The 24902-nt window shown below is 47.7% G+C and overlaps 5 protein-coding genes and 2 non-coding genes across 10 annotated transcripts in view; 3 read left to right on the top strand and 4 right to left on the bottom strand.

The window, feature by feature from the left end:
- LOC1272826 (thyroid receptor-interacting protein 11) overlaps positions 1–4645 on the top strand; it is a 43028-nt gene extending 38383 nt beyond the window's left edge. Inside the window, exons 4-6 of the mRNA XM_061648229.1 lie at positions 28–231; positions 3571–3858; positions 4076–4645. Of these exons, the coding sequence (XP_061504213.1) occupies positions 28–231; positions 3571–3858; positions 4076–4434 (851 nt within the window). The 3' untranslated portion in view covers positions 4435–4645. The remainder of the gene's footprint in view (positions 1–27; positions 232–3570; positions 3859–4075) is intronic.
- Positions 1341–7612, bottom strand: LOC1272824 (glutamyl-tRNA(Gln) amidotransferase subunit B, mitochondrial). Of its 2 annotated transcripts, XM_061648232.1 has the most exons (5): positions 7463–7612; positions 6790–7373; positions 5453–5892; positions 4842–5385; positions 1341–4751 (listed from the first exon to the last, which is right to left on the bottom strand). In XM_061648232.1, the coding sequence occupies exons 1-4, from the start codon at positions 7528–7530 to the stop codon at positions 4882–4884; spliced, it is 1596 nt and encodes a 531-aa protein (XP_061504216.1). In that variant the 5' UTR covers positions 7531–7612; the 3' UTR covers positions 1341–4751; positions 4842–4881. The 2 variants fall into 2 exon arrangements, with proteins under 2 accessions (XP_061504216.1, XP_061504215.1); XM_061648231.1 differs by lacking the exon at positions 1341–4751 and having other exon boundaries at positions 4793–5385.
- On the bottom strand, positions 6020–6091 carry Trnah-gug (transfer RNA histidin (anticodon GUG)). Its single transcript has one exon. It is a non-coding gene; the product is annotated as a tRNA-His (tRNA).
- On the bottom strand, positions 6643–6714 carry Trnag-ucc (transfer RNA glycine (anticodon UCC)). The gene has a single exon. It is a non-coding gene; the product is annotated as a tRNA-Gly (tRNA).
- Positions 7613–7706: 94 nt separating the features above from the next.
- Positions 7707–24902, top strand: part of LOC1272821 (rootletin) — a 32276-nt gene continuing 15080 nt past the window's right edge. Inside the window, exon 1 of one of the 2 annotated variants that reach the window (XM_061648227.1) lies at positions 7707–7844. Coding sequence is in view for 1 of the 2 variants with exons in the window: in XM_061648225.1 (XP_061504209.1) it covers positions 19565–20428 (864 nt within the window). In the remaining variant the exon portion in view is untranslated. Of the gene's footprint in view, positions 7845–18276; positions 20429–24902 lie in introns of those variants that run through there. The other variant, XM_061648225.1, reaches the window with a different exon arrangement.
- On the top strand, positions 8649–10438 carry LOC11175671 (zinc finger protein 235). 2 transcript variants are annotated; one of them, XR_009765330.1, is made up of 3 exons: positions 8653–8860; positions 8962–10223; positions 10301–10438. XR_009765330.1 is itself a non-coding variant. In XM_003436434.2 (2 exons), exons 1-2 carry the CDS (start codon positions 8835–8837, stop codon positions 10130–10132), a joined length of 1197 nt encoding a protein of 398 aa, XP_003436482.2. In that variant the 5' UTR covers positions 8649–8834; the 3' UTR covers positions 10133–10438. The 2 variants fall into 2 exon arrangements, 1 of the variants encoding a protein (XP_003436482.2); XM_003436434.2 differs by having other exon boundaries at positions 8649–8860; positions 8962–10438.
- On the bottom strand, positions 10762–15028 carry LOC4577333 (uncharacterized). The gene has a single exon (XM_001230835.3). The coding sequence runs from the start codon at positions 13832–13834 to the stop codon at positions 12056–12058; it is 1779 nt and encodes a 592-aa protein (XP_001230836.3). The 5' UTR covers positions 13835–15028; the 3' UTR covers positions 10762–12055.

Below are 24902 nucleotides of genomic sequence, written 5' to 3'. Positions count from 1 at the left end.
CTGCCTTTGCCTTTGTTCTTATTTTAGATCGCGAACGTGACATCGAGCTGGCGACGGGCAGTATTCGCAGCGAGCTGGAGCAAGCGCGAACCCGCGAGGAGGCACTTAAAGACACGCTCAAGCAGGTGCAGCAGCAGCTGGCCGATGCTAAGACGGGCCTGCTGGCAGCGGCACGCATTTCCGACCAGCTGGAGATCTCGCAAGTGACGGTCGCGTCACTGAAAGCGGAATGTAAGTATCGCACAGCGGAAGGCGCGTCGCGGCGCTTGTCCCACTATCAGCTACATCAATTAATTAACGGCTAATCCAATAATCGGGTAATGGAATCGTGCGATAAAACGTTGCACACTAACACGATAAGAAGCGGAAGCTACAAAGAGGTGGTTTTGTACTGTTGGAGGCTTGCTTGCTAAACCGTAAAGTAGAGAAGGACTGTTGCCCTTGCTTGCTGCGTAGTAAAAGGTCATTGAATGATTTACAAATTTGCAACCATTTAAATCCTTTTCGGTAGAATGGAATAATACTAACGCTCATTTCTAACTGCACTGCTCCTCTAATATACTACCTTAGAAAAACAAATAATTTAAAAGCCTAAAACCTTCATTCCCAACGGTTTCTGGTCGGTGTCCTTCGTCGGAACGCGCAACTGTTAGACTCCCTTTAAGTATGTCCTGGCGAACTGATATGTTAGTGTCAATCAAAATTTCCTTCACCCCCTCCCCACCGATGCGTGCACCACCAAACAGTTGCGGATTATTCACATCGCTACCTCCGGGAAAGGCAGGGGGAGATAAAGGGGCCATCAAAACTAACTGTGCATCTGCATCTGCAAAAATTTGCGCGTTCGCGTGTGTTTGTGTGATCTGCATTGGAATGGAAATGAAACCCAATTGGGGATCAAAAAATACCAAAAGGAAACATACCTCCCCTCACACACATGCACACGCTCCTGCAAGCCATATCAGACACAAACCTCCAACTAGAGCTAGTACATGGTGCCCCTTGCTCTCCTCCTGCGGCACAAGAAGGCACAACGCGGAAAGGACGCTCGCACCTCCATACACACAGACACACGTCACATTCGACCACATTTAGTTCGACCGAAAGGTAAATATCAGCTGGTAATTCTAGGCTATCAATCCATCGTGCATCCCGGGATTTCAGCTGATATCCACTTTTCCGTCGAGGAAACCCTTTTTTGGCCAGAAGCAGCATCACGGAACATAACGGTGTGTGTGTACGAGAAATGGATCAAAACAATAATGCGTCGAAATTCAATTGCGGAAATCCGTTTTTCAATCTCCCCCCTCGTCGTTTCGTTAAACACATCTCATTACACATTGTTTATTTAAGTGACGGAAACTAATCCATTGTTGTTAAGTGAACCAATTACCGTACGCGGTGGTTAGTGGTGGTATGCAAACGTGCCGCTCAGCTTTTCGTGGATTGTGCTGGTGGTTGTTGGTTAGAGACTAAGATGATTGCACTACTAAACTGCACGCGCTTGCTTTATATGCACCCATTGCTGTTGTCGTTGTGTTTGAATCGCACCATGCACTAAAAGCTCGGCCAGCGCGAGTTCCAGAGCTTCCCGAGATTTGCCAAACGCGTTGGCACGCGGCACTTTGTGTTAGTATATGTGTTCAAACACACCGACGTAAGTACACACTCACCTGGACTGGATTGTGGCAACAACGGCGGGCAGCTGGTACCATTGTTTCCAAATGTGTCCCATCAACCCCTCCAACCGCAACAATGCTAGTGACGAAATGGCCAAAAACCCATCCTTCCGGTTCTCGACGGTTGATGATTCAGTGTCGTTTAGCGTAATCCATCCCACCTTTTGTTGCACACTGTTAGTTGATTAGTGGATTAGTAGTAAAGCCTCTTATCTGTTGTGCCATTGTTTTTATTATGAAATGTGTGTGTGTGTAACTTTGACTGTTTTGTGCCTCGCGCTGAAAAAATCGGCCTCATCCCCTTGATGCCTTTGTCAATTACACGTCTGTCTCACGTTGGAGGACGCTTGCTTTGATCGAAGATAGACGATTTTGCTTAAAGTGCATGCAGTACATACAAGCCTATGATCTAGGAAGCACTGCGGTTACACGAACGGTGTACAAGTGATGGAATATACACCATGACGACCTAGGTTAAAGTGGGTTTTTGGGTGCGCTGTTTTCTTTTCTAGGCAACGGTCGTACACGCCTAAAGGTAGGCAAAGAGAAGCAAAACTGCCCTTGCAGGGGCTCTCGTCCAAACAGCTCGCTTCTGCCAACACCACTGCGACATACACACACACACACATTGTGGCGTGGATGGGCGGCAATCTCAAATTGTAATAGTGTGTCACCGTTAACGGCTGGACCATTGTGCTGCCATCGTGATCCACCGAGAAAAACACACATTACAGATTGGGATTACCCCGTCCATGCTCCGCTCACCACATACAACCCCATCGCGCTCCCGCTGTGTATACCTGCTGCCATTTGTGTTTTTGTGTGTGTACTCGTGTTCGATGTTGTGAAGTTCAATGTGATTTATTTGTTGTGCTATTTTTTTTTCAGTTTGTTTTATTTAGCTTGTTTGATGATATGTTTAACTTGCCGTTTTCTTTTCAATTTGCAAATGTGTTTGATGTTATTTCTGTGTCTTTTTTTATTTTTTGTAAAATTTGCAAATGTTTCTGATTTTCTTTTTGTGATTTTTATGTTTTTACTTTTTGTTAAAATTTGCAAAAGTGTTTGATGTTCTTTCTGTGATTTTTTTTTTTACTTTTTGTTAAAAATGCAATTGTGAATGTCCTTTGATTGTGTTTGAATGCAGTTCATGTAATAATTATTGTTATCGTTCTATAGTTATCTTATGCGTTTGTCATGTTCGCTTATAATGTACCCCGGCGAAATCATACACTCATATTTACACTTAATCATCATTATGCAAAATTAAAAAAAAATCGCATTTCAATATGTTCAAACTAAAAGCATAAAGAGATACCAGTGTGTGATCTACGTAATCTCATCGTATGAATGCGTGCAACGATAGCGTGCAGAGGAGAACTTACACCCGTCCCGCCGGGGTGAGTATTACATCAGGTACTGGTGTGTAATTTAAACAACCATCGGACATGGGGGCTGCCCAACTCCTCTTCTGTCCCCGGTCAAGCTATCAGTACTTGTGTTATACTCTCCTCGTCGGCATACGTCTCGCAACGATCTAATCCAGCGTGTGCCCCGTCCAGCTGTGCATGTGCATTCTACAAAACGGACTCGCCTCGACTGCACGGTGTGAATTGAAGTAATGTGTTAGCAAGCGATTTAAGTGATTGAGCGCGCAGTTCTTGTATTACTATTTACCATCAATCGAGTTGAAGCATACAAGATGTAAGATTCCATCCCCACATCAAAACGAGCGGTGTTAGCATAACTCACTCATTTCAAATGCTTATGTTTAATTCCTTAAAATAAAAACAATACTTTAATTGCCCTTCTATTCTGCACCATTCTGACTCTCGCTTCTTGCGAACATCTATTCCCTTTGTTTCTGCCGGCCGGCTTTCTTCCCTTACAGTGACCAAGCGCGACGAGCGGTATGCGGCACTCGAGCAGCGACTCCAGGAAACGGAAGCAAGCCAGGCGGACAAGGTGGAAAAGACGCTGGTGAAAAACCTGGTCATTGGGTACGCGGTGGCACCGAATGCATCCGATCGGCAGCAAATCATGAAGCTGATCTCGTCCGTGCTGACGATGGACCAGAACGAATGTACGAAGGTGGGCCTGCATCACAGGGGTACGGTGGGCGGTACGGGCGGATGGCTGAACAGTATACTCGGTGGAGGCGGAAGTGGAGAAGCAGGAGGTAAGATGCTGTTTTTCGTACCTAAAACATAGAGTTTCGAACTATTTTTATTGCTTCATAAGAGCTCCACGTGTTGCTGTTAAGATGCAATAGCTCAAAAAAGCGCCATCTATGTCTCAAGCGATGTACTAAAAGCGAGCAACAAACTGAGCTACAAAGCTGTAATCGTTGTAATTGCAAATTTAACACTGCCTCCTCTTCTTCGTCTCCCAACCAGCTAACTACAACAAAGAATCCCTCACCGAGGCATTCGTGAAGTTCCTCGAGAAAGAGTCGGCCCCACGTGCCACCGCAAGCTCTAGTCTACTGAACATAGTCACGTCACCTGCAGCCGCAACCGGAACGACATCCAGCGTTGGCGAACAGCAACAGCAGCAGCAACAGCAGCAGTCGATGGCAACATCAACCACCACGGTCACATCGGTCGGTAGCAATCTGATCACTGCACCACCCGCATCATCTTCCGTACAGCCGATCCTGGTGCCGGAAGCGGCGATGATGATGATGCAGCAGCCCGGGTTTGCGCCGCCACGCAGTTCCAGCTCGATACTGAAGGACATACTGAGCGATTCCTGATACAGCTACGGTGATCCGTTACTCTTTTAAGCAGTCAAATGCGTCAAACGAAAGATGTATATATTCTTATTCCATCTTCATCCCGCGTCTGGACGGTGCGGGGCTGTATGCTGGAAAAGTGACAAGTTTAGCAAATTCCTTATAATGAACATGCAGAACACACACAAACGCAATATAAAGGACCTATTATCTTATCTTATTTGACCTAATACACAATTCTGTAATATGTTTCTTCTCCTAAAATGCTGATGACATCCACTGTTGTTCGCTTTTGACTGCTGAGTCGACGCATTTAAGGTACCGTTTGTGGCGACCATCTAATTTCGAAAAAGACAAAAAAAACATTTAGGAGAGTTGCTTTTATGCTTCATTTCAATTACTCTTGTTTGGCTTTTGACTTTATTCACCTTAAGTAAAATTGACAAAGCGTCTTATTCGGTGTGTCTCTTACTTTAACATCTCCTTCAACATCTCCACCGCTCTCGCCATGTCAACCTTCTCCTCACTAGCCTTTGCCACCTCACCCGCCAACGCGTACAGCATTTTCTCCTTGCCTTTGCGATACTTATCCACCAGCTTGGGACTGCGCTCAATAACGCCTTCACAGTACCGTCTGATGTCCGATTCATCCGTAATAAGGAACCAATTGTTAGCGGTAACGATTTCCCGTGGGCACGATGATGATGGTGCACTTCCTTCAGCCCTATCCCGTTGATCCAGCAGCTCCTGCAGCACACGCCGAGCATAGTGAATGTTGAGCTGGTTTTCCTGCAACATATCCACAATGGTGGCGAGCTGGCTAGTAGTTAGGCGCGCATCGGCCGGCTCTAGCTTGTTACGGTTTAGCATCGTAAGCAGCTCATTGATGAGAAAGTTTGCCACCAGCTTTGGGGATCGAGTCGCCGACTCGTCGATGATGGAACGGAAGTGTTCGTATAGTGTGACGTCGTTCTAAAATGAAGGGAAGCGACATTTTTTAGTAAATCCCAAACCTTGCATCTACTTTCAACCCACTTACCACCAGCGTTATTGCGATCGTACTGGTCAGCTGGTGGCGCTGTATAATCGTTTGGCGTGTTTGCTCCGGCAGCTCCGGCAGTGTCTGGTGTAGCTTCGGCACGTCTATCAAACCAACGGCGTCTGCGTCAGGCGATTCCGCCGAATCTTCACTTAGTTTTAAATGCAACGGCGGAAGGTTCGGTTCCGGCATAAAACGATAATCCTGCACCACTTCCTTGTCTCGCATGGCGACCGTTTTCCTAGCCGTCGAGTCCCAGGCACGAGTTTCGTTGTGTATCGTTCCACCCTCGTCCAGAACGGCGATTTGACGCTGTATTTCGTAATCGACGGCCTGAGCGACGGCTCGCACCGAGCCAATGTTTTTCACCTCCGTTCGCGTGCCAAGCGGTGTACCCTCCAAATGTACCGATATGTTAGCGTCCACTCGTAATGCACCCTCTGCAAATGGAACGACAATAAAATCAGACAAGCAATAAAATAAGGTAGCAGAACAACATTTTGTCACTATTGCTTGACAGAAAAAAAAAGTTTCATCTCATCCGTGACAGTGTTCGACGAGCGACACTGCCGTGACCAGGATTCGAACCTGGGTTACTACGGCCACAACGTAGGGTCCTAACCACTAGACGATCACGGCTATCGAGACATACTCTCCTGCCTCGCTCACGCACTACAAATATCACAGTTACACTATATCGAAGTATGTCATGATGTGCTCACAAATATAGACAAATAAGAGGCGAAAGAACTCCGCAGGAGCCATAGCCTCTCTAAACCATACTAACAACAACTCACAAATATTTGTTATCGAATTTTGAATTTTAAGCCATGTTTCATAATGAATCAATATCAAACGAATATAGTTTATACTTTTTTACTCTAGTTACTTTAAAACTTCCTACTAAACTATGAGTATTATCGCTGTTTTTCTGTACAAACATAAACGCTTCAATCAATTGATAATCAACAAAAATATCAATTATGTAGAAAAATCTTTACATTTTATGCACTATTTCAGCTTTGCTCGAAGCAGTATAGTAATTTCCAAAATTTACAAAATAATATGCCGCAACGATTCATTCTCATTGAAAACTGATTAAATCTAACTTTTACTAAAACACAAACATGATTAGATGAGATTAATAAAACAAATCAACTAGCGAGAAATTTCATAACAAAAAGTTTCTGTGCGTCGGCCGGGAATCGAACCCGGATCAACTGCTTGGAAGGCAACTATGCTGACCATTACACCACCGACGCACTCTCTTCTCCCGCCGCTTAATGCCATACTGTTTCTTCACTCACACTCATCCATCGCCACCCCTTCACACGTACCTTCCATCTTGCAAGAGCAGCTCTGCAACCTCGTCAAAATCAGGATCAATTCCTTCACCAGCGCCGCCGCTTCCTCGCCAGTTTCCAGGTCCGGTTCAAACACCAACTCCATCAATGGCACACCAGCACGATTCAAATCCACCAAGCTTTTGCGCTCGTACGGATCGTGCAGCGATTTTCCACTGTCTTGCTCGAGCTGCAGCTGATGAAGCCTTGCCGTTTTGTAGTAAGGCGTCTTGGTCACTCCGGGAACAAACACCGGAAACGATAGGTTTCCGCCCCGTGCCAATGGAGCTCGCTGCTGCGTGATCTGATATCCGTTTGGCAAATCAGCATAAAAGTAGTGTTTGCGGTCAAACATCGATACTGCGCTCACGTTGCATCCTAGTGCGAGTGCTGTTTTCACACCCAGCTCTACGGCACCTTTGTTCAGCACGGGCAATGTTCCGGGAATTGACGCGTCGAACAAAGCAACACACGAATTCGGGGCAGCTCCAAAGGTAGCCCGAGCCCCGGAAAATAGTTTCGATTTGGTCTCCAGCTGTGCGTGTACCTCGAGTCCGACGACGCTTTTCCATTTTGTCCTATCAGTAAAAGGGGATGTGTTGTGCATGTTAGTAACAAACGAATTACTGTTATTTTAATGTAGCTTTGTGCTAAATATCAATCGTACCTTGCATTGTTTTTTGGATGTTTTGCGGCAGAGAAATATCGGAACAGCAGCCGGTTGGATAACGCCATGGTTTCTCAAGCAAACGTCAGCTGTTTGTTTACATTCTTTAGTGCCGGTTTGACAGCAGATTTGTTGTTCTCTGGCCAAGAGGTTTTGTTCGTTTTGCTTTTCGTTGAATTGGTCGGCACATGGCACGTGTGTAGTAGAGCTCGTACAATTAGTAAATATAATAAGCTGTTAAATGTGTATAAAAGTGCAACAGTGGCTATTGGAATGAAATGCATTGATAACTTGTGAAAAAGATGTACGAATAGTGCGCAGTGTTAGCGACGTGCAGTGGCAGTTGGAGCATTAAATTTCGCCGATGGATTTCGACTGATGTGTGAGTCATTTTTTCATTATTTACGATTCATATCTTTATTTCTGTATTATTAATATTTCCCAAAATATTGTTCTGATTGTCATATCCATATGTATGTATTACTTATTAACAAAATGGGTATAAACACAACAAGAGTTTGTTGTTAACGGTGTTGATAGCAAACAAGTGAATCAAATAATATGTGTGGTCATTAAAGGCTGTTAATTTAAAAAAAAATTAAAGAGTGTAACAGGGGTTTAAACTAAATTAATCGAAGTTAATTAAAATGAAAAACATAATAGTTTATTGAAACACATTACCAGCACCATATTTCACAAACAGCCGGCGCTCGTAAATGTTTTGTTTTGGTTTCGGTTGCTAACGGTTACACTAAAAGAACATGATGGGATGATAATAATATGAATATTGATCATGAAAGTGAAATAAAATAATTTTTTTTAAATATTAAACAATTGCCGGCAAATTAATTAATTATTTACAACAACAACATCAAAATTAAACACAGGCAACTGTGACACAATATGATACCGATTGAGTAAAACACCCTTTGCTTCGCGTATTCTTTGGGTACCTCTGACAATTTTCTGTCTCTCTCGGGCAAAAAAGTACATACAGTGCATCTTATTATTTCTTTACAATGAAAGAAAAGAAATAATCAGTAAATTACGCTAAAACAATGCTATCTACAGCTAGTAATGATTTCCTTCCCAACGAGACCGCCTTCTCTGCGTATCAGCTGGAATTGTTCCGTGGGGAGCACCGCGCATGGCTGCATGCTTTCGGCTGCGTGCGTGCTTTTGTAGAGAAAGAAAAGAACAGCAAAGGAGGAAAAAATGGTTGTCAGTGTATAATGTAAACAAACCGTTGCCCCGCTGTTGGTTCCTGCTGCAAGATATCCAGTTACTCCAGAAAAATTGTGTAGTTTTCAGTTCGTTGTGCTTGTGGGAAACAGTTTTAGGGTAAAAAGGCGAGCGCAAACCCTTCCAGTGAATGGATTTAACAATCTACAACGATGTGTAAGTGTTTTGGACGCACGGAAAAGGCCGTTTTATCTGGAGGGTGAAAATATTTTTTTAAAAAAATATTTCCTAATCGCTGTTCTCGTTCCCACGCACAGTCCGAGTGATACGCCTGGCACATATTGCCGATTCTGCTTTCGCGAAACCAGCCTGGTGCCGATCTTTCATCCTACCACCAGCGAACCGTTGAACATGGAGTTGATAACGGTAATCGTGGACTGTATCGGTGTGTTGCTGAAGCCCGAAATGGATTTCCCCTCCGCCGCCTGTCAGGGCTGCCTGCAGCTGATGCAGGAGTTTCACCACTTTCGAAGGCGTGCCCGGGAGTACGACAAAATCATACGCTCAAAGATTTTGCCGCGCATAGAGCCGGAAGTCATCATAGTGAAGCAGGAAGCGTCCGAACTGGAAAATGCGTACGACGATCACGAACAGGCAGACAAGGAAAGCAGCAGCAGCAGTACACTGACAGCTGACGAATCTCGGGACGCCTCCATCGATGTGCTTGAACAGCTGCAGCAGCTACACCAGCAGCACCAGTTGCATCAGCAGCAGCAACAGCAACAGCAGCAGCTATTTCTGCAGCAGCACCAGTTGCAACAGCTTCATCAGCAACCGTTGCAGCACGAACCAACCGAGGAGCAGCAGGAACCAAAGTTTAGCATGAGTGCCATCTTCAGCGCACAAGCGAACGCGCTGGCAGCGGTCGCTGCCGCCGCCGCCGCCGTCACACCGATACGCGCCCAAACGCGCAGCCAATCGAAGCGGCAGTCCGGCTCGATGGCCCCGGCCCTCGAGGACAATCGGTGCATGGTGTGCGGGGAAAAGTTTCAGTCGCGCGACGTCTGGGTCGCCCATCTGGCGGTGCACACGGTCGAGCGGCCGTTTCAGTGCCACATCTGTTTGGCGCAGTTCAAAACCAAATACGTACAGCAGAACCACATCCGGACGGTGCACGAAAACGTGCGCAGCTACCGGTGCCCGATCTGTACCGAGCCGAGCCGCATGTTCAAGAGCAAGCGCACGCTCGAGGATCACATGCGCTATCACACGGGCGAGCGGCCGTTCGTGTGCTGCATTTGTAAGATAACGTTCTCCTCCGGCAGCGTGCACCGCAACCACATGTACCGGGTGCACCGGGAGATGCGCAAAAAGGATCGGCGGTGCAACTACTGTGGGAAGGTGTTTGATCGGATTCTCGATCTGAAACGCCACCAGACGAGCTACTGCGAGAAGATTGTCGGCCAAGAGATGGCCGACCGATTATAGAAGGCAGGAGGCGTACCCTTTTGGGGATTACCGGATTGATCCTATTGAGCGCACGGGGTGAAACTTCTAACTGCAGGAGGAGAGAGTGAAAGTATATATGTGCTTACTTTGTGCAAACTTTTATGTTGAGTGTAAATGTATTAATCTGTATTTGTACCATTTTTTTAGCTAAAAATCGAAAAACAAAAACAATACCAACAACACATTGGCCACCTTATGCGTGCGATCGCGCCTAGCTGTTGTAAATAGCCAAATATGAAACGATGTGAAACATGTCAAACGGAAGTTCCTTTTTGATGTACAAAAGAGCGTTAAAGAGTGAGTTGGTCGGCACTGTACGTGTGAGGAATGTGATATATCACCACCAGTCAGGATCGCGATTCTCCATCGTTGCTCATTTCTGCGCAGCTTATGCTTCGCACACAACGATCATTGACCCTCCCGTGCGGTGGGTTCGCCGTATGTGGATCGATTGATAATTGTTTGATGAAATGATGGACAGCCGAGTTGATTCGCCATGACAGCTGTACAACGTGTAACCTTTAAGGCCCAATATCGCACTCTCTCAAGCATTCATAAGAATGCACATTCACACTGCTCTTATCACCAGTTTTGTAGGATTCCACATGTTTTTTTTTATTTTATTTTTACATTTTATTTCTATATGTACACTTCAATTCTATATGCACGTTTCCCTAACGTTTGCGCACTCTGTTGCATGCTGTGCGCCGCGATGTGTCTAACCTACCATGGGACCGATAACGGCCTACACATTGCTGCCCACGCTCGCGTTTGCTAAGCGGGAAGCGAAATTAAGATAGGATAATTGAAACCTCTGGAAGAGCGTTCGCATAGATTGATCAACAACAAACAACAATCAACAAAAAGCTCCCAAAAAACGGTGAGTTTCAAACGAAACAGTACATGTTGCTCTAACCTATGACCTGCGCCCAAGCGATAAGCGCACCAGCGCACGGTTGGTTATTTTTAACTGCAGCCCAGTACCCTGTCTGTTGTCTCTCGTACTTTGGAGTACGCGGCATCCGGCACGTCCCACACGTCGCACTGCCTGTTGCCCAGCAACAGGAACGGGACGGGACTGCACAATCGCCACCCTCTTCTTTCCCTCTTAAGCTTGAATGTGCGGCTTATTCATCGGTTTTAGAACGATGCATCTAATTTGCCGCTCGGCCCAACTGAGCAGTAAGTATTATGCACAAAGCTAAGACGGGGTATTAGTTTTTGCTATGAAACTAGCATGTGTGTGTGAGAGAGTGTTGAATCTACTTTAGCGCCCAACGTTTGCCTGTTAAAAACTTATTCTGATCATGGCGGTTGCCTTTTGTCTCGCTAGCCTATCAACTTCCCCCTCACACACACACACACATGACTCGCCGAGCCAAATGTTACATATATCCCGCAAAGCCGGCCCATCACGCGGGCCCGCGTGTCACCGCGTGCCCGCCCGTAACCGCGATCAAAGTCTATTGATTCTCTCTCCATGCTTATGTATGTTTGTAATCACTTTTGCTCTGGTCTGCGCCCTGCCATCGTCGTCGTGGTAGTGGTAGGTGGTGGTTCCGGTTCGATTGGTTTTGCCCTCGCCCGCCACATCGGCACATTGGGCAAGATTGGCCGCAAGGATGTTTTTGATTTCGTTCGACCTGTTGCTCCCTCGCCCGGCTCCCTCTTGCGGCAAAGGAGCAACAGCGGTAGCAGGCAGCAGCACAGCTTACACGTGTTAATCATCGTGATCAGCGTGCTGGTGCGTGTGTGCGCCCGCGCGCGCCTACATCTTCGAACACAATCAGAGCGCTGCGGTTTTTGCTTTAAACTCTATCACTCGTCGATGTCATCTCAAGGAGTCCCCGGGAGGAGCCACCATCACCAGCAACACTGCTGCTGCTCCCGCCACCCGGCGGCTCACTGGACCGGTGCGGCCATCGCAGGTACGGAGGTGCGTGAGGCTTGCCGTTTGTGCAGAAAGCGCTTGACGGAGTTGAACGGCAGCTGGAAGTGATAGTACGCACAGTACGGCAGCGGATCCCAGTAGACGAACAGGGCCTCCCGCTGGTCGATCACCGTGCCGATCAGATGCTGGACCGCGTCCACGCTCGGCCTTCGCAGCGCGTTCAGCACCGTCTCGTGGATCCAGTAGCGGCCGCCCTCCTGCACCAGCGGGCCCGAGTTTTGCCGGCTAAAGTGCGGGCAGGGCTTGCAGAGCACGCGCGAGTGCACGCCGGTGTAGCAGATGTACGGCAGCGACACGCCGACCCGTATGCCGAGGGGCAGTATCTGCCCGCTGCACTGGCACTTGACCAGCCGGAAGCTGATGTGTCCGTTGATCGGGCGCTGGAGCCGTATGCGGCGGAAAAACTCCTGCAGCCACCGGTCGATCGCGGCGTTCTCCTCCGGCACCAGGCTGCGCGTGTCCGCCTGGATTGCGCACGTCACGTTCGCGATCACGGCCGAATCCTTCACCGTGGTGCAGGTGACGTAGTGCGACCCGATCACGTCCCGTATGACGACCCACTTTTGCGCCTCGCTCACCTCGTAGTTGAGGCGCAGATCGCGCCGATTGGCCGGCAGGACGTACTTGCTGCGCTCGAGCAGCCCGAGCGCCCCGGAAGCGACCATAACGTTGCGGAACCCGGCCAGCCAGCCGCCGTCGTACAGGCGGGCCAATTCCTCCTTGGACGACACGATCTGGTGCGGTGGGAGCTGTATCTCGTTCGCTTCGCATTTGCGCATCACCTGCAGGATGTCGTCCAGCACGGACGTTTCCTGCGCGCCCGGGATGAAGCTGGAGCAACCGCGCAGCTCCAGGTGCGGCTTGGCGAGGGCATCGTAGTGCGCCGGGCTCGTGGCGCACACCGGTATGTAGTGGGTCGGCTGCTCCTTCTCCACGATCTCGCACAGGGCCGCTATGTACTCGCCGACCGTCTCGGGCGTGGGGCGCTGGATCGCGTAGAACTTGCTGACGGCGGTCGAGAAGCGGGCGAGCGCGAACAGTCCCTCGAACTCGAACACGACGACGCGCGCACCGGACTTGTAGAAGTTGCGCGCGAGATGCAGCGTCTGGATCGTGCTGCCGCAGCTGATCAGGATCGTTCGCTTGCGGCGGTTGCGCTCGTGGGCGGGCGTGTGCAGCGCTACCAGGGCCCACTTCAGGCCGGCCAGCGGCAGCGCTATCAGCTTCCAGAACATCCACAGGCAGGCGGACAGCCAGAAGGCCGGTGCCGCCAGCAGGAACGGCTTCCAGGCCAGCGCCATGCAGCAGCCGAGCAGCCGCTGGGCGACGGCAATTAGGAGCAGCGGCCACCACAGCACCAGCCGCAGCAGAATGCGCCCGCTCGACACGCGCTGCTGGGATGCCGGGGCTTTTGCCGTGGATGCAGCCGTTGATGGCGGTGCGGACGGCGCCACAGTCTCCAGCTCGCGATCCTCGGGGATGAGCGTGAAGGTGCTGGAGTAGTTGCGACGCAGCGTCGACGGCGGCGAGGAGGACAGCGGCGAGCTCGGCATCGGGGGCGAATTGTGCCGCGAGCCGTACGGTGTCCATCGCGGACTCGATGGAGCCGTGCGGGAAAACATTTTCGCCAAATTGTCGGCCGTGTTGTTGTTCGAGAGGTACACGACGTTGCCCGTACTTTCGCTGCGGTTCCACGGGCCGAAGATTTTGTCCTTGCTTGCGGAGGGCATTCTATCACTCTTTTCTTTTTAACGCGGATCACTCACACACACACACTCACACAGTTAATGTTCTGCAGAAGTCACTTTGGAGTCACACACCAAAGCAACGAGAGAATCGGGGAAGAAAACTAGAGCGCAACGCGGGAGAGTAATTCGCACATGGCGCAATTTTCGGTGACGGACGTGGTAGCTCCAGTGTCCGGAGCGGACACTCCAAGATCTGCCTATCGCGATCGTTGTTACGCACACGCCCACACACGCGCGTGTTCAGCAAGCTTTTGACCGCGCAACGTTCCACCGTATACTGACTGAGCAGCCGGGCGAGCGATGCCTATTTAAAAACTGATCCCCGCGGAACAGTGCCCCTGACAAGCCACCCGGACACCCGATAGTACATGCTGGGTGGATGTATATATGTGTGTGTGTGTGTGTGTGTGTGCACGATTCCCCCTGGTACCCCAGCGGCAATCGCACGTACGGACGTGTAGGGCGAAGTAAAAACATTCCAAAGCAAAACCCCGATCGAAGGCCGCCCCGGGCCTGGCGCTGTTATCAGTTGTTCTGCGCCCAACCCAATAAGGATCGATGTCCATTAGTCAGGTTTGACAGCGGTGGTCTGTGTGGTGCAGTGTGTGGCATCGAGTAGCAGCAGCAGCAGCAGCAACAGGTACCGGTAGGGATGGCTCAACACACACACATTCCCTCTCTCTCTCTCTCTGCATACGTTCTTGTTCGTACACGATCGCGACTAACACTCCTACATCTTTCGCTACCCCGTCAGTACTTATCTTCACGATGCTTCTATCACCACACACCGCCATTACGCCTCCACTCGAGCGAAGATCTTTTCCCTTTTTTCCTTCAACGACGAATGCAGCAGTTTCGGGATCGCGATTTGCGAATGCGCGTGACATAATAGGCCGCCACTGCGAACGGGGCAGGATCACGCTTTCCGAGCATGTCCATGTCGATCCGGCGTGTTGAATTTTTATGCCAGCCTGCTCCCTGGGACCTTTGCAACCATTAATCGGACAGTTGGGTAAACTTGGGCTCTTTGCTGCCAAAACGGTCGGCGGCTCCACCCCGTTCTATGTTGATACTGGGCGTCACCGTCTCCCCCGGAACACACATCCGCTGCACCCCCGTTCCCAGGTGTCCTTGGCAGTGACCGTAAAGCCACCGGACAAGAAAGCAATCGCTCACGTACTAGGGCGCCGCTTACCGGCAACATCTGGAACACACAATGTACGCCGAACGATCGAGGTGAGACGGGAAGAATTAATCACAGGAACCTCTATTGGTGAATCTCCCGGGGACCGGCAGGTTGAGCGTGATTTTTTTTTTTTGCTACTTATTGCACACGGCACAAGTGATACGGAGTAGATGCAGTGAACGGAATTGGAAAATACCAAAAACATTTTGTTGATTTCGCAGCAACAGGGCACTTGCATGCAGTGGTATGGACTGAATCACGCAGTTAAAACAATTTTTTTTATTAAAACGAGATTTGAACTTCCACTCATTCTAAAGGTAGCGTCAAAATGGCCCTCAACAAGGTTGATTGTGAAGTTGATTGTGAATGCGGTCCGCGAACTGAAAAGTTTGGAGACCCCTGATCTATATATTGATAGATTCTTTATAGCCATAAGCAATCACAACATGCCAAATAGGACATGGTTGTTGACTCCCGGGAAGCGATTTGCAACCTCTTTGCAAAGCACTTTTCCGATGTGTTTCTTAGTCCTTTAATCAATTCGGAGGCGATATAGACTGACAATTCTAATGTTCCTAGTAATGTCTTTACAGGGTTTTCCAGGGGGTCTCATAATTGTGGGACACTTCCTTGACCCTTACATGTGGGAAGTGCATATCGTATGATGGAAATTGGACTCTATGGCACCCTTTTCTGACAGGATCCTTGGAAATTCCTGGTAGAATTGTTCAACAAGGGTGCTATAGAGTCCAATTCGCATTACATTAAGTTCATTTCACGTAAGAAAGAGTCAATAAAGTGTCCCAAAGCTATGAGAACTCCTAGAAAACCATGTAGCGTCGATTCGATAAATTTTGATGTTGATCTTGATGAACGTACGCTTGGCGATCTTAAACCTTCCTTCTCACCTGGCCCGGATGTACTACCGGCCTCAGTGTTAGTTCGGAGTGTCGGAAGGCGTTGTCGATGCCGTTGAGCAAACTGTTTCAATTATCTTTATCTTCTTCTCAGTTTCCAACTGTTCGGAAGACTGCTTGGTTAATAATAATCTATAAAAAAGGCACCGAGAATGTTGTTTTCGAATTACCGTAGGGGTTTCAGTTCTGGTGTGCATGCAGTAAAGCTTTTGAATCAATTGTGCTACAATCTCCGCGTTCCTATTTAAGCCCTCAACAACATGGATTTATGCCTGACCGTTCTACCACGATTAACCTGTTCTGTCTAGAGTCCTCCAAGCTGGAAGCTGATCTAAGGGTGGTGTCGTGTATCAGGGCTTTAAGGCAGCATTTGATTGTTCCCACATCCCTTGTTTTTGGCTAAATTTTCAAATTTGGAGTTCTCATCTGTGATTGTCAAGGATTATAGGGAAAAAAATAATGACTGTGCGTCGGATGAATTCTAATAATCTTCTGGAGTCATGGTAGAGTGCTTAGTCCTCTTCTTTTCCTATTATATCTTAATGATGTTAGTTTGATTCTACCTGCAGACAATCATCTTCTTTACACAGACGATCTTAAACTCTTTTATTACTCTTTTATTACCTCTATCCTCTATCGATTGTTTTCTTTTTCAGTAACTATAGCATTCGTTATCCCAATGTTGTGTGGGAAATTTGCTTTCTCTGCGTTCCGAGAAATGTATGCATCACTTTAATTCGAGAAACTTTCCTCACATCGGTGTTAATGTCTCTCTTTCTCCCTTTCGTGCTCGTCTTGCTGCGTTGTCTGTCACCCATCCATCTTTTCTATTACAGTTTTACAGTTTTTTCTCTTAGTCTGTGATACTTTTACTTACATAAAGAATAAAGAATAAATGTAATTTCACGGATAGAACAAACTATCTTAATGAACAAATCCAATGCAGCGCCGTAGCGCCGTATATTAGTGATGGGTAATCCGGAGCGGAGTCATGGATCAACTCCGACTCCGGTGCGCAAAATATGACTCCGGCTCCGGATCATAATTGGATTCGACTCCGGATCGACTCGGAGTCGATGAGTCCGACGGTTTTTCCCGTACGCAATCCCCCCCCCCCCCCCCCCGCTAAACAGTCCGGAGCAACTCCGAGTCCGACTCCGAGGGGTGCCGGAGTCGGATCAATCCGACTCCGGAAAAAAAATTTATTTACCCATCACTACTGTACATACTGGCAGATGAACGTTTACTTTGTGGTACTTTGTGGTAGGATTAAAGTAATACGAAAAGTGAAAAGCTACAGTTCTTTCAGCTCCTCAGAACCATTATTCAACCCAAATTTACGCTTTTCCATCACACATTTCGCTGCTCCACACTCTTTAACCTAATGTATGCACGAAATATCACCATACACTACGCAACCTTATGGTGGCTGATCGATCATGCATTCGGGTTCATCAAGTAGCGATATTATTATCATGCCTTTATTCCAAACATCCCCCTGCACGCAGGATACGCTTGTTCGAACTTTTTGCTGAGGGTTCGGCCTTGCCAGCTTATCATGTGTGCCTCTTATAGCTGCAAAGCTGCACCACCTCCCGCAAGCCCGTTTATGGCCGTGCGTCTCGTCCCATTTTCTTCCATCCACCAGCAGGAAGATTGAAGAATGACGTCTTTCTCTCCTCAGCACGATCGTTGGAGAACATTCTTGCTCCAACACAAAAACAAAAAAAGCGAATCGAAAAAAGGAAATCCGATTCAGCATATCAATGTTTTTGGGTCGTACTTATACAAAACAAAGCTCTGGCATATACACCGTATCGCGGGTACGCGCGTATCGTCCACCGTCAGCCCCACCAGGCGTCCCCATCGAAGCCAACCATAAGGAAGCGTAGTAGCAAGTGTGTACCGCGCGAGTATGTGTTCTCCTCTGCTGACACGTTTATGCGATTTTTTATGTTTTTATTGCGTGCATCGAGTAAACGCAAAACAGTCGGTTGGCTTCCCATCCGTGTACGAAAGGACGAACTCCCTTTGTTACCGTAAGCGAAAGCCAATTGCTGCTGCCAGTGGGCAACCGATTGCAAACGATGTGCTAGTAAAATAATAAACATTTTACGACGATCGTTTCCCTAATGGACCAAAAATGGGCGGAACCGATCGTTGGTGGACTGTAAAGCTATGTGAGGAAGAGGCAAATCAAACTGCCATTTTAAATCAAGCTCATGTGTTGCTTTGATTGAAGTTATCGTATAAATTCGAACCTATCGATTAAATTTCCAACCAAGTGTTCAATATCTTGCTCAATCTTGTTCAATACGATAAGCTTTTGCCGGTGCTTTTTATTACAAAAAAAAATGGAACATTACAATCAATCTTCCCAAAGTAACGCAAACAACACTTCAAATGTACAGCTGTACTTAATCGCCTGGAACTCTCTCTTGACACGGGCACCAAGAGGGCAATGCTGCCGGGGCGTCTGACTTGTGGCCGAATTGAGTTCAACCAACCGACATCTACACCGTCAAGTCACCGGACAAGTCGTCGAACTCGCCGAAAACTTTAACGTTCCGCCATAGCAGCTTGTTTTTATTATGCTTGCCAATGGAGTTGGACTATGTTTTTTCGTTTTGTTTTGCTGCTTTTGCGAGTCTAGGCTGTTTGTGTTTTGCGCATGAAACACACCGTCGTCTCGGATCTTTGGCTTATCAGCATCACGCTACAACCGCTACAATGTTAAGTACCGAACAACCACACACACACGCCCGAACGATTACAGGTACCGGCGACCAGGGGAGGTCCTACGATCATCTCGAGACCGTGCACCGGATGTTTTCCCATCTTTTCCTCGTCGATCGCAGGCTCGGTAGAAAGTAGGCTCAAGTCGTTGACACAGATCATGCTGCTGCGTACAGTTTGGGGGGTTTGTCATTCTGGAGGCAGGTTTGGCTCGTTGATAACACACAACAGCGCGTTTGGAGCAGAAACACCATTTCGCTGGAATTGTGTGTGGTGAGAGTGCGATAGAGACAAGACCACATTCCCGCACCCGTGACGGATGTGAAACCAACCAGGCACCACCAGACGACAGCGTCATCGATCTAGTAGGGAATGCCAGCCGTGTTGTTATCTGCTGATTCATCATCATCACCTTGGAGCTTTGCTCGACAAAAGAGTCCCGGTTGCTGAGGACTAGGTGTTACTCGTTTGACCCAGTTCAGCTGGGGGGTTCAATTCCGATACACCAGTCTTTTCTCAGTCATCTTCGGACCTTAGGGAGTGATAGCCAGCGAATTTCCAGCAAATTCAAGCCATCTCATCAGTTTCTGTTTATTTCCAATATCAAAACCTTTTTAAAATGCATTTGTAGCTGTAGCAGTTGTCGGGCGAAAGTTGACATCCCTCAACCACGTGGTCCTTGCGTCCTCCACTTCAGGCTGCAGTAGTGACGGTTAAAAGTTTCTAAATTACTTTGCAAACACGTTGCCTGTGTGCTAACTTCTACTTCCACTTGTGTGTGCTTCCGTATAGCAACCCATCCACACGGAAGAAGAAACAATTTGTTTGGGGGTCACGTGATAATCTGGCCTTCCCATTTTTCACATGTGAAAAATGGAATTCCACTCACGGGAAGCGAAAAATCACGACCACGGAAGTGGCAGTGTTGCCAGCACGCACCCAACCGTCGCGGTGGAATCCGCCTCCCAAGCAACAGCAGCAGTGCACAGGTTGTCAACACACTCCGCTACCCCAGTGTCGGCCGTCGGTGCCCGTTGCCTGGAACTCGTCGGCCAGCTCGTGGCACTCGAGACACGGCGCATGTCACACGGCACCAGCGGCAGCACGACCGGAGACGGCCCAGTGAACATATCGTTGGTTGAAATCGGCGATCTATGCTTCGCTACCAAGGTGAACGATAAACAAATTATCTTCTGCACCAGGCAACGGCGGCCGTGCACCGAAACGGGGGTGAACAGTGGCCACCAGGATGTTAGAAAAGGGCCTGGCTCGGTTACGGGCGGTTCAGTTCCTCGTCAGTTGTCAGCCGGAGCGGATCGGCAGCCTCGAGCAGAAGTCGTAGCGTCGTGCAGCAGTGGTAGTGGTAGTAGCGGTGGTAGTAGTAGCAGTGCGGTGGTGGTAGCTGTTAGTGTTAACCGGTCCGGTGAGCTAGTGGATAGTTGGTTCCTAGCGGACGGCATACATTGGCTACGGGTGTCCGACGAAGCGGGTAGTGTCGACGATAGTGCGGCAACGGTGGCCGCCCAGTGGAGCAGCAGGGCCGGCAATCTCGACCGGAACGACGATCCGGGTCCGGCGGTTAGACTCATCTTCGACGACGGTGGTACCATCAACCGACGGACGACGAAAGCTGGTGGTGGAGCTCAGCAGCAGTTGGAACAGTTTTGTGTCAAGTGCCGTGTGTATCTGTTCGAGCATTTCGCAAAGTTTCGCAGCAACGTCGGCGTGATGTCACGCGTAAGTTTTACAACGCCAAAAAAAGCAAGTTCTTTAGCACATTGTGGGTGATGAGTTTTTTTGGTGTAGTAAGTAAAAAGGTGCAGAACGCACACACTATTGGGCCATGTTTTGTGATGATGGATTTGGCTAGAATTGATCGATCTTTCTGATGTGCAATTATGTACGGAATTCGTCAGTAGTTCGCTCTTACAACCCGAACCTGTTCTACACTTGCGATGTATCCTAGCACGAATGTGCCACTAAACGACCCGCAGACATGATACTCAGCCCAGCCACATCGGCCAACGGTAGGCCAGATTTTGCGCCGTTTATTGAAAGCCTTACGGACAAACTGCGAACATGCCCCTGCACCGTCCGTGACTGCGTATGTGTGTATGTGTGTGTGTTATGTGTGTGCATGTATTGTGGTATCGATTATCAACCTCCAACAACTCGAAGACTTCCTGTCGGAAACTCCGACCGCAAAGGGGTTCACACAGCAGATAACCGATGGTGTGCAGCTCCTCGGTAAACAGGTCACAGACATAAATCCTGCCCGTGTATCTACCATTCCCGCTAACCCGACGCAGCACGGCTCAGTTTGGTGTGTGAACGGTGAGAAGGGTCTTGCAGGAATACGATCTGATTTGATTGTTAGTGGCGGTGGTAGTGGTGGTGGTGGTGCATAGTTTTATTTTTGGGGACCCCTCACAGTGAGTTTGGAAGGGAGAGTAGTACATTTATCAACTGTTCCTGTTGGTGAAAGAGGCATCATATCTCGTGCTGTATCATATCTCGTGCTGTAACATACTTTATCGGGTCTTCTGTTTAACGTTCAGTGAGGAATGGGTCCTATGGTTGCAAACCGCACGATTTTTAATATCAAACCTCTTGCGGGGAAATAATTCCTCACGACACACAGTTCCTACGCGACTGGTGAAAGACATTTCATGATTTATGTTCGTGGCCTTGTTGTTCCTGTTCCCTTGCAAACAATGATTGAAAAGCATCGAGCTGAACGTATTCAAGACTGTTGAAAAATATGCACACATCATGCACTTTGCCCGGGATTACAGGAGATAAGCCCGGGCGCCACCTACCACCCACATCCGATCGATCGATCGACACACAGTGGCTTAACGCAGCATTCTACGATTGTTCCCCGCTTCCACCCTACCCTTCCAAAACAACCCTGGACGCGTTGCGATCAAAATCGATCTGCATGCGACGAACCGGCACCGACTAATCGACACCGGTCAGTGCACACGTGATCGCCACGCCACGCCGGTTAACGTTAGGTGCGGTGGTGGTGGCGACAGCGGCGGCCGTCCGGTCACCGGTGCGAAGTGCGGCTACGATAAGCAGCAGAATCTGCGGCGCTGTGATGATTCTGTGTTGCTTCCGGTTAGCCGAGGCCGCGCCCATCTCGCGCGTAGCCGAACCAGCCAACGCCAGCGCCAACCGGTTGCTATGCGCGCCAGTTTGCACATCTTCCTAACCGGTGCGCGCGCGCGTGTGTGTATGTGTGTGTGTATATGTGTGTTTATTGTACTTTGGCGATGTTGTAAAGTCGGTCGCCGTCCTTCGCGATCGATTCTTGCGGACTCGCTTGTGGCTCGTCCGGTCCGGTTAGCGATTGGGTGGCACGTCCTCAGTGTGTACGCCTTTCCGTACACTTTGATCTCCGGACTCCGAAGTGCCCCCGGGTGGATCCAATTGATATTGCGGCCCGCCCGGCCAAGGCAGATGATAAGCACACATGGCGGCAGCATAATTTGTCGATGAGTTTAGATGGGCGGCCGGTTGCATCATCGGTTGGTGCGTTTCGATGGGGCAATGGGCGCTCTCTCTGTGGTTCGCAATTGGTGGAGTAGGAGGTGGTGGCGGTGCTGCTGCCCGCTGCTGAACAAAGTACAGTTCAGTAGTCAACTGTCGTCGGACTGTAGATTGCAGTCGTGTGAAATGGTGCAATTACGTTGTTCATTGACTTATCGATTTGTAGTGGCTGCCCCATAAGTTCCATATGTTCTAATGGCATTTACTATTGGAATGGCATTTCGAATACAGTTCGATCCGCATGAGAGATACAGGGTTTACTTAGCCAATCCGGCATCGTCAAAGCGTTATCGGTCGCCGTAAATACTTTCTCGGGCGACGTAAACCCTCAATTGGGCACTGTCATTTCTATTCGGGCCTTGTGAAGTATGAATCGGGCATAGTACAGAATGAAAGCGTCCTACTCTTGAAGGTGTTAAATCGGTAGCTTCGGTGTGTTTGATCTATCAAGTTGATTAAAAATACGTATTTTGCATGTTGTTTAACTTATTATATATTATTTTAAAATGTTTACCTAATTAAATCACCAAACATATGATATTTTTAAAAAAATATAAAACCAAATTGCATTGTTCGGGTTTGAATTAAAAATTTTAAAAAAGGAATTTGAATAGTTTGTTATGTGATTAAACTTAAAAATAGTGATTTTTCATACATATCAGTTCAACTACTAGCAAAAAAGTATTGTTTTACAGCTAGAAAGCAACAAAATATAAAGTAGGCCCAATTCATTCTGTACTTTGCCCGATTCATACTTCACAAGGCCCGAATAGAAATGACAGTACCCAATTGAGGGTTTACGACGCCCGAAAAAGTATTTACGTCGACCGATAACGCTTTGACGATGCCGGATTGGCTAAGTAAACCCTGTAATACATAATAAGTTAAAAAACATGCAAAATACGTATTTTTAAACAACTTGATAGATCAAACACACCGAAGCTACCGATTTGACACCTTCAAGAGTAGGACGCTTTCATTCTGTACTATGCCCGATTCATACTTCACAAGGCCCGAATAGAAATGACAGTGCCCAATTGAGGGTTTACGTCGCCCGAGAAAGTATTTACGGCGACCGATAACGCTTTGACGATGCCGGATTGGCTAAGTAAACCCTGTAATTCTGTTCTGAGATCAAACTCAATATGGCAGACTATCAACGATTCATATTACGCACATCAATTCCAATACGCAACTCCATGGAATACTCCATGGTGTTTATAGAGAGATTTAATGATGTTATACATGCTAAATTGAGCGTATCCGGCGAACAGGAAGATATCCATCTGAGATATGGACCTAATTGTTTGATATATTTTGTCTTTTTCTGGCTCAATTTGTCCTGATTATGACAAATTATTTTAAAAAGTTAACTCGGTCTCTTAGTACAGTCGTCAACTCGTTGGACTTAACAACATGCGCGTCATGAGTTCAAGCCCCAAATGGACCGTGCCGCCATACGTAGGACTTGCCTATCCTGCTATGGGGAGGATCAATAAGTCACTGAAAGCCAAGCCCACAAGTAGTGGTACAGGCAGGCCTTGACCGATAACGGTTGTTGAGCCAACAGGAAGAAGATTGTAAAAGGTTTATAAAGGGTTTAAAATAAATTAGGGTCACTTTCTTATAACTCTTTCTTGCGAGAAATGAACTTTATGTGAATCGGACGCTACGGCATCCTTTTTGGCCAGACCCATTTGGAATCCAATAGGAATTTCATATGTGCCAGTCCAAAAAAGCTGCTGTAGAGTCCAATTTCCGTCGCAAAAAAGTTCACTTCCCTTAAGAAGCGGTCAAGAAAGTGTTCCAAAATTATGAGAACCCCTGAAACCCCCTGTATAGCGTCGCCTGATCAGCATGTACTTAGCACAGTTAGTACATTTGAAGATACTTAACAAAACAGGGCTTGAAAAGTCACTTGATTTGAACGATTGAAGCTGGTAACCATGATAATTATAAAGATGTTTCAGTTAAGAATTGGGAAGCAAAGTTTGTGATAGATTCTACAGCTTTTTTTTTCTTTTGCGTTCTCAACCTGGATCTGTTGTTCAAATCCATGTAATCTGTTGCTTATCAATCACTCTCAGTAACAGTGTATTTTACAAAATGTTCATAAGAGTTGTTTTGAGCGCGTTTCTTAGTACGTAATGATTGATTAAAGTACTGGGCAATAGAATAGCTGCCGAATTTCATCACATTTCATAACGAATTACTACCCTTACATTACCCCATATATTTGCGACTACGAGTACGGCCAACTTATTATCACATCGACGTGTCCAAACACCAAACAGGAACTATACTTTCAATATTCATCCATCTATCGCGGTTTTGAAACAAGCAGCTCATTTGTTTATTACATTTTGCTGCCCACGCTGTACGCTAAAAGAAAGCACCAAGAAGCAAGAAATTATTATCATCCGCCAGCAACAGGACAACGAGCCGACAGAGTCACCCAAAGGTGATGGTAACGTAAAGCCGCGCTTTCATCTTCCGGACACCGGTAAAAGAATAATATTTTATAACAAATATTTTCGTCTTTTCGGCGGCATGCACGGGTGATTAGAGGCATGATGATGCTGTAGGAGGACCAGAAATAGAACATTCATCTGGGGCGCTTTTGAGCTGCTGATGCTGATTGCGTAGCACTCTCCAT

Source organism: Anopheles gambiae, chromosome 2 (assembly GCF_943734735.2).
Source record: "Anopheles gambiae chromosome 2, idAnoGambNW_F1_1, whole genome shotgun sequence".
NCBI classification, from domain to species: domain Eukaryota; kingdom Metazoa; phylum Arthropoda; class Insecta; order Diptera; family Culicidae; genus Anopheles; species Anopheles gambiae.
The sequence above is the reverse complement of the archived record's forward strand: the minus strand, read 5'-3'. Positions and strand labels throughout refer to the sequence as shown.

Coding starts and splice junctions, on each gene's coding strand:
- LOC11175671 (XM_003436434.2), top strand. CDS start 8,835: ATGGATTTAACAATCTACAACGATGT. Junction 8,861..8,961: donor TTAACAATCTACAACGATGT/GTAAGTGTTTTG, acceptor TCCCACGCACAG/TCCGAGTGATACGCCTGGCA.
- LOC1272824 (XM_061648232.1), bottom strand. CDS start 7,530: ATGGCGTTATCCAACCGGCTGCTGTTCCGATATTTCTCTGCCGCAAAA. Junction 7,374..7,462: donor CATCCAAAAAACAATGCAAG/GTACGATTGATA, acceptor TTTTACTGATAG/GACAAAATGGAAAAGCGTCG. Junction 5,386..5,452: donor CGATCGCAATAACGCTGGTG/GTAAGTGGGTTG, acceptor CCTTCATTTTAG/AACGACGTCACACTATACGA.
- LOC4577333 (XM_001230835.3), bottom strand. CDS start 13,834: ATGCCCTCCGCAAGCAAGGACAAAATCTTCGGCCCGTGGAACCGCAGC.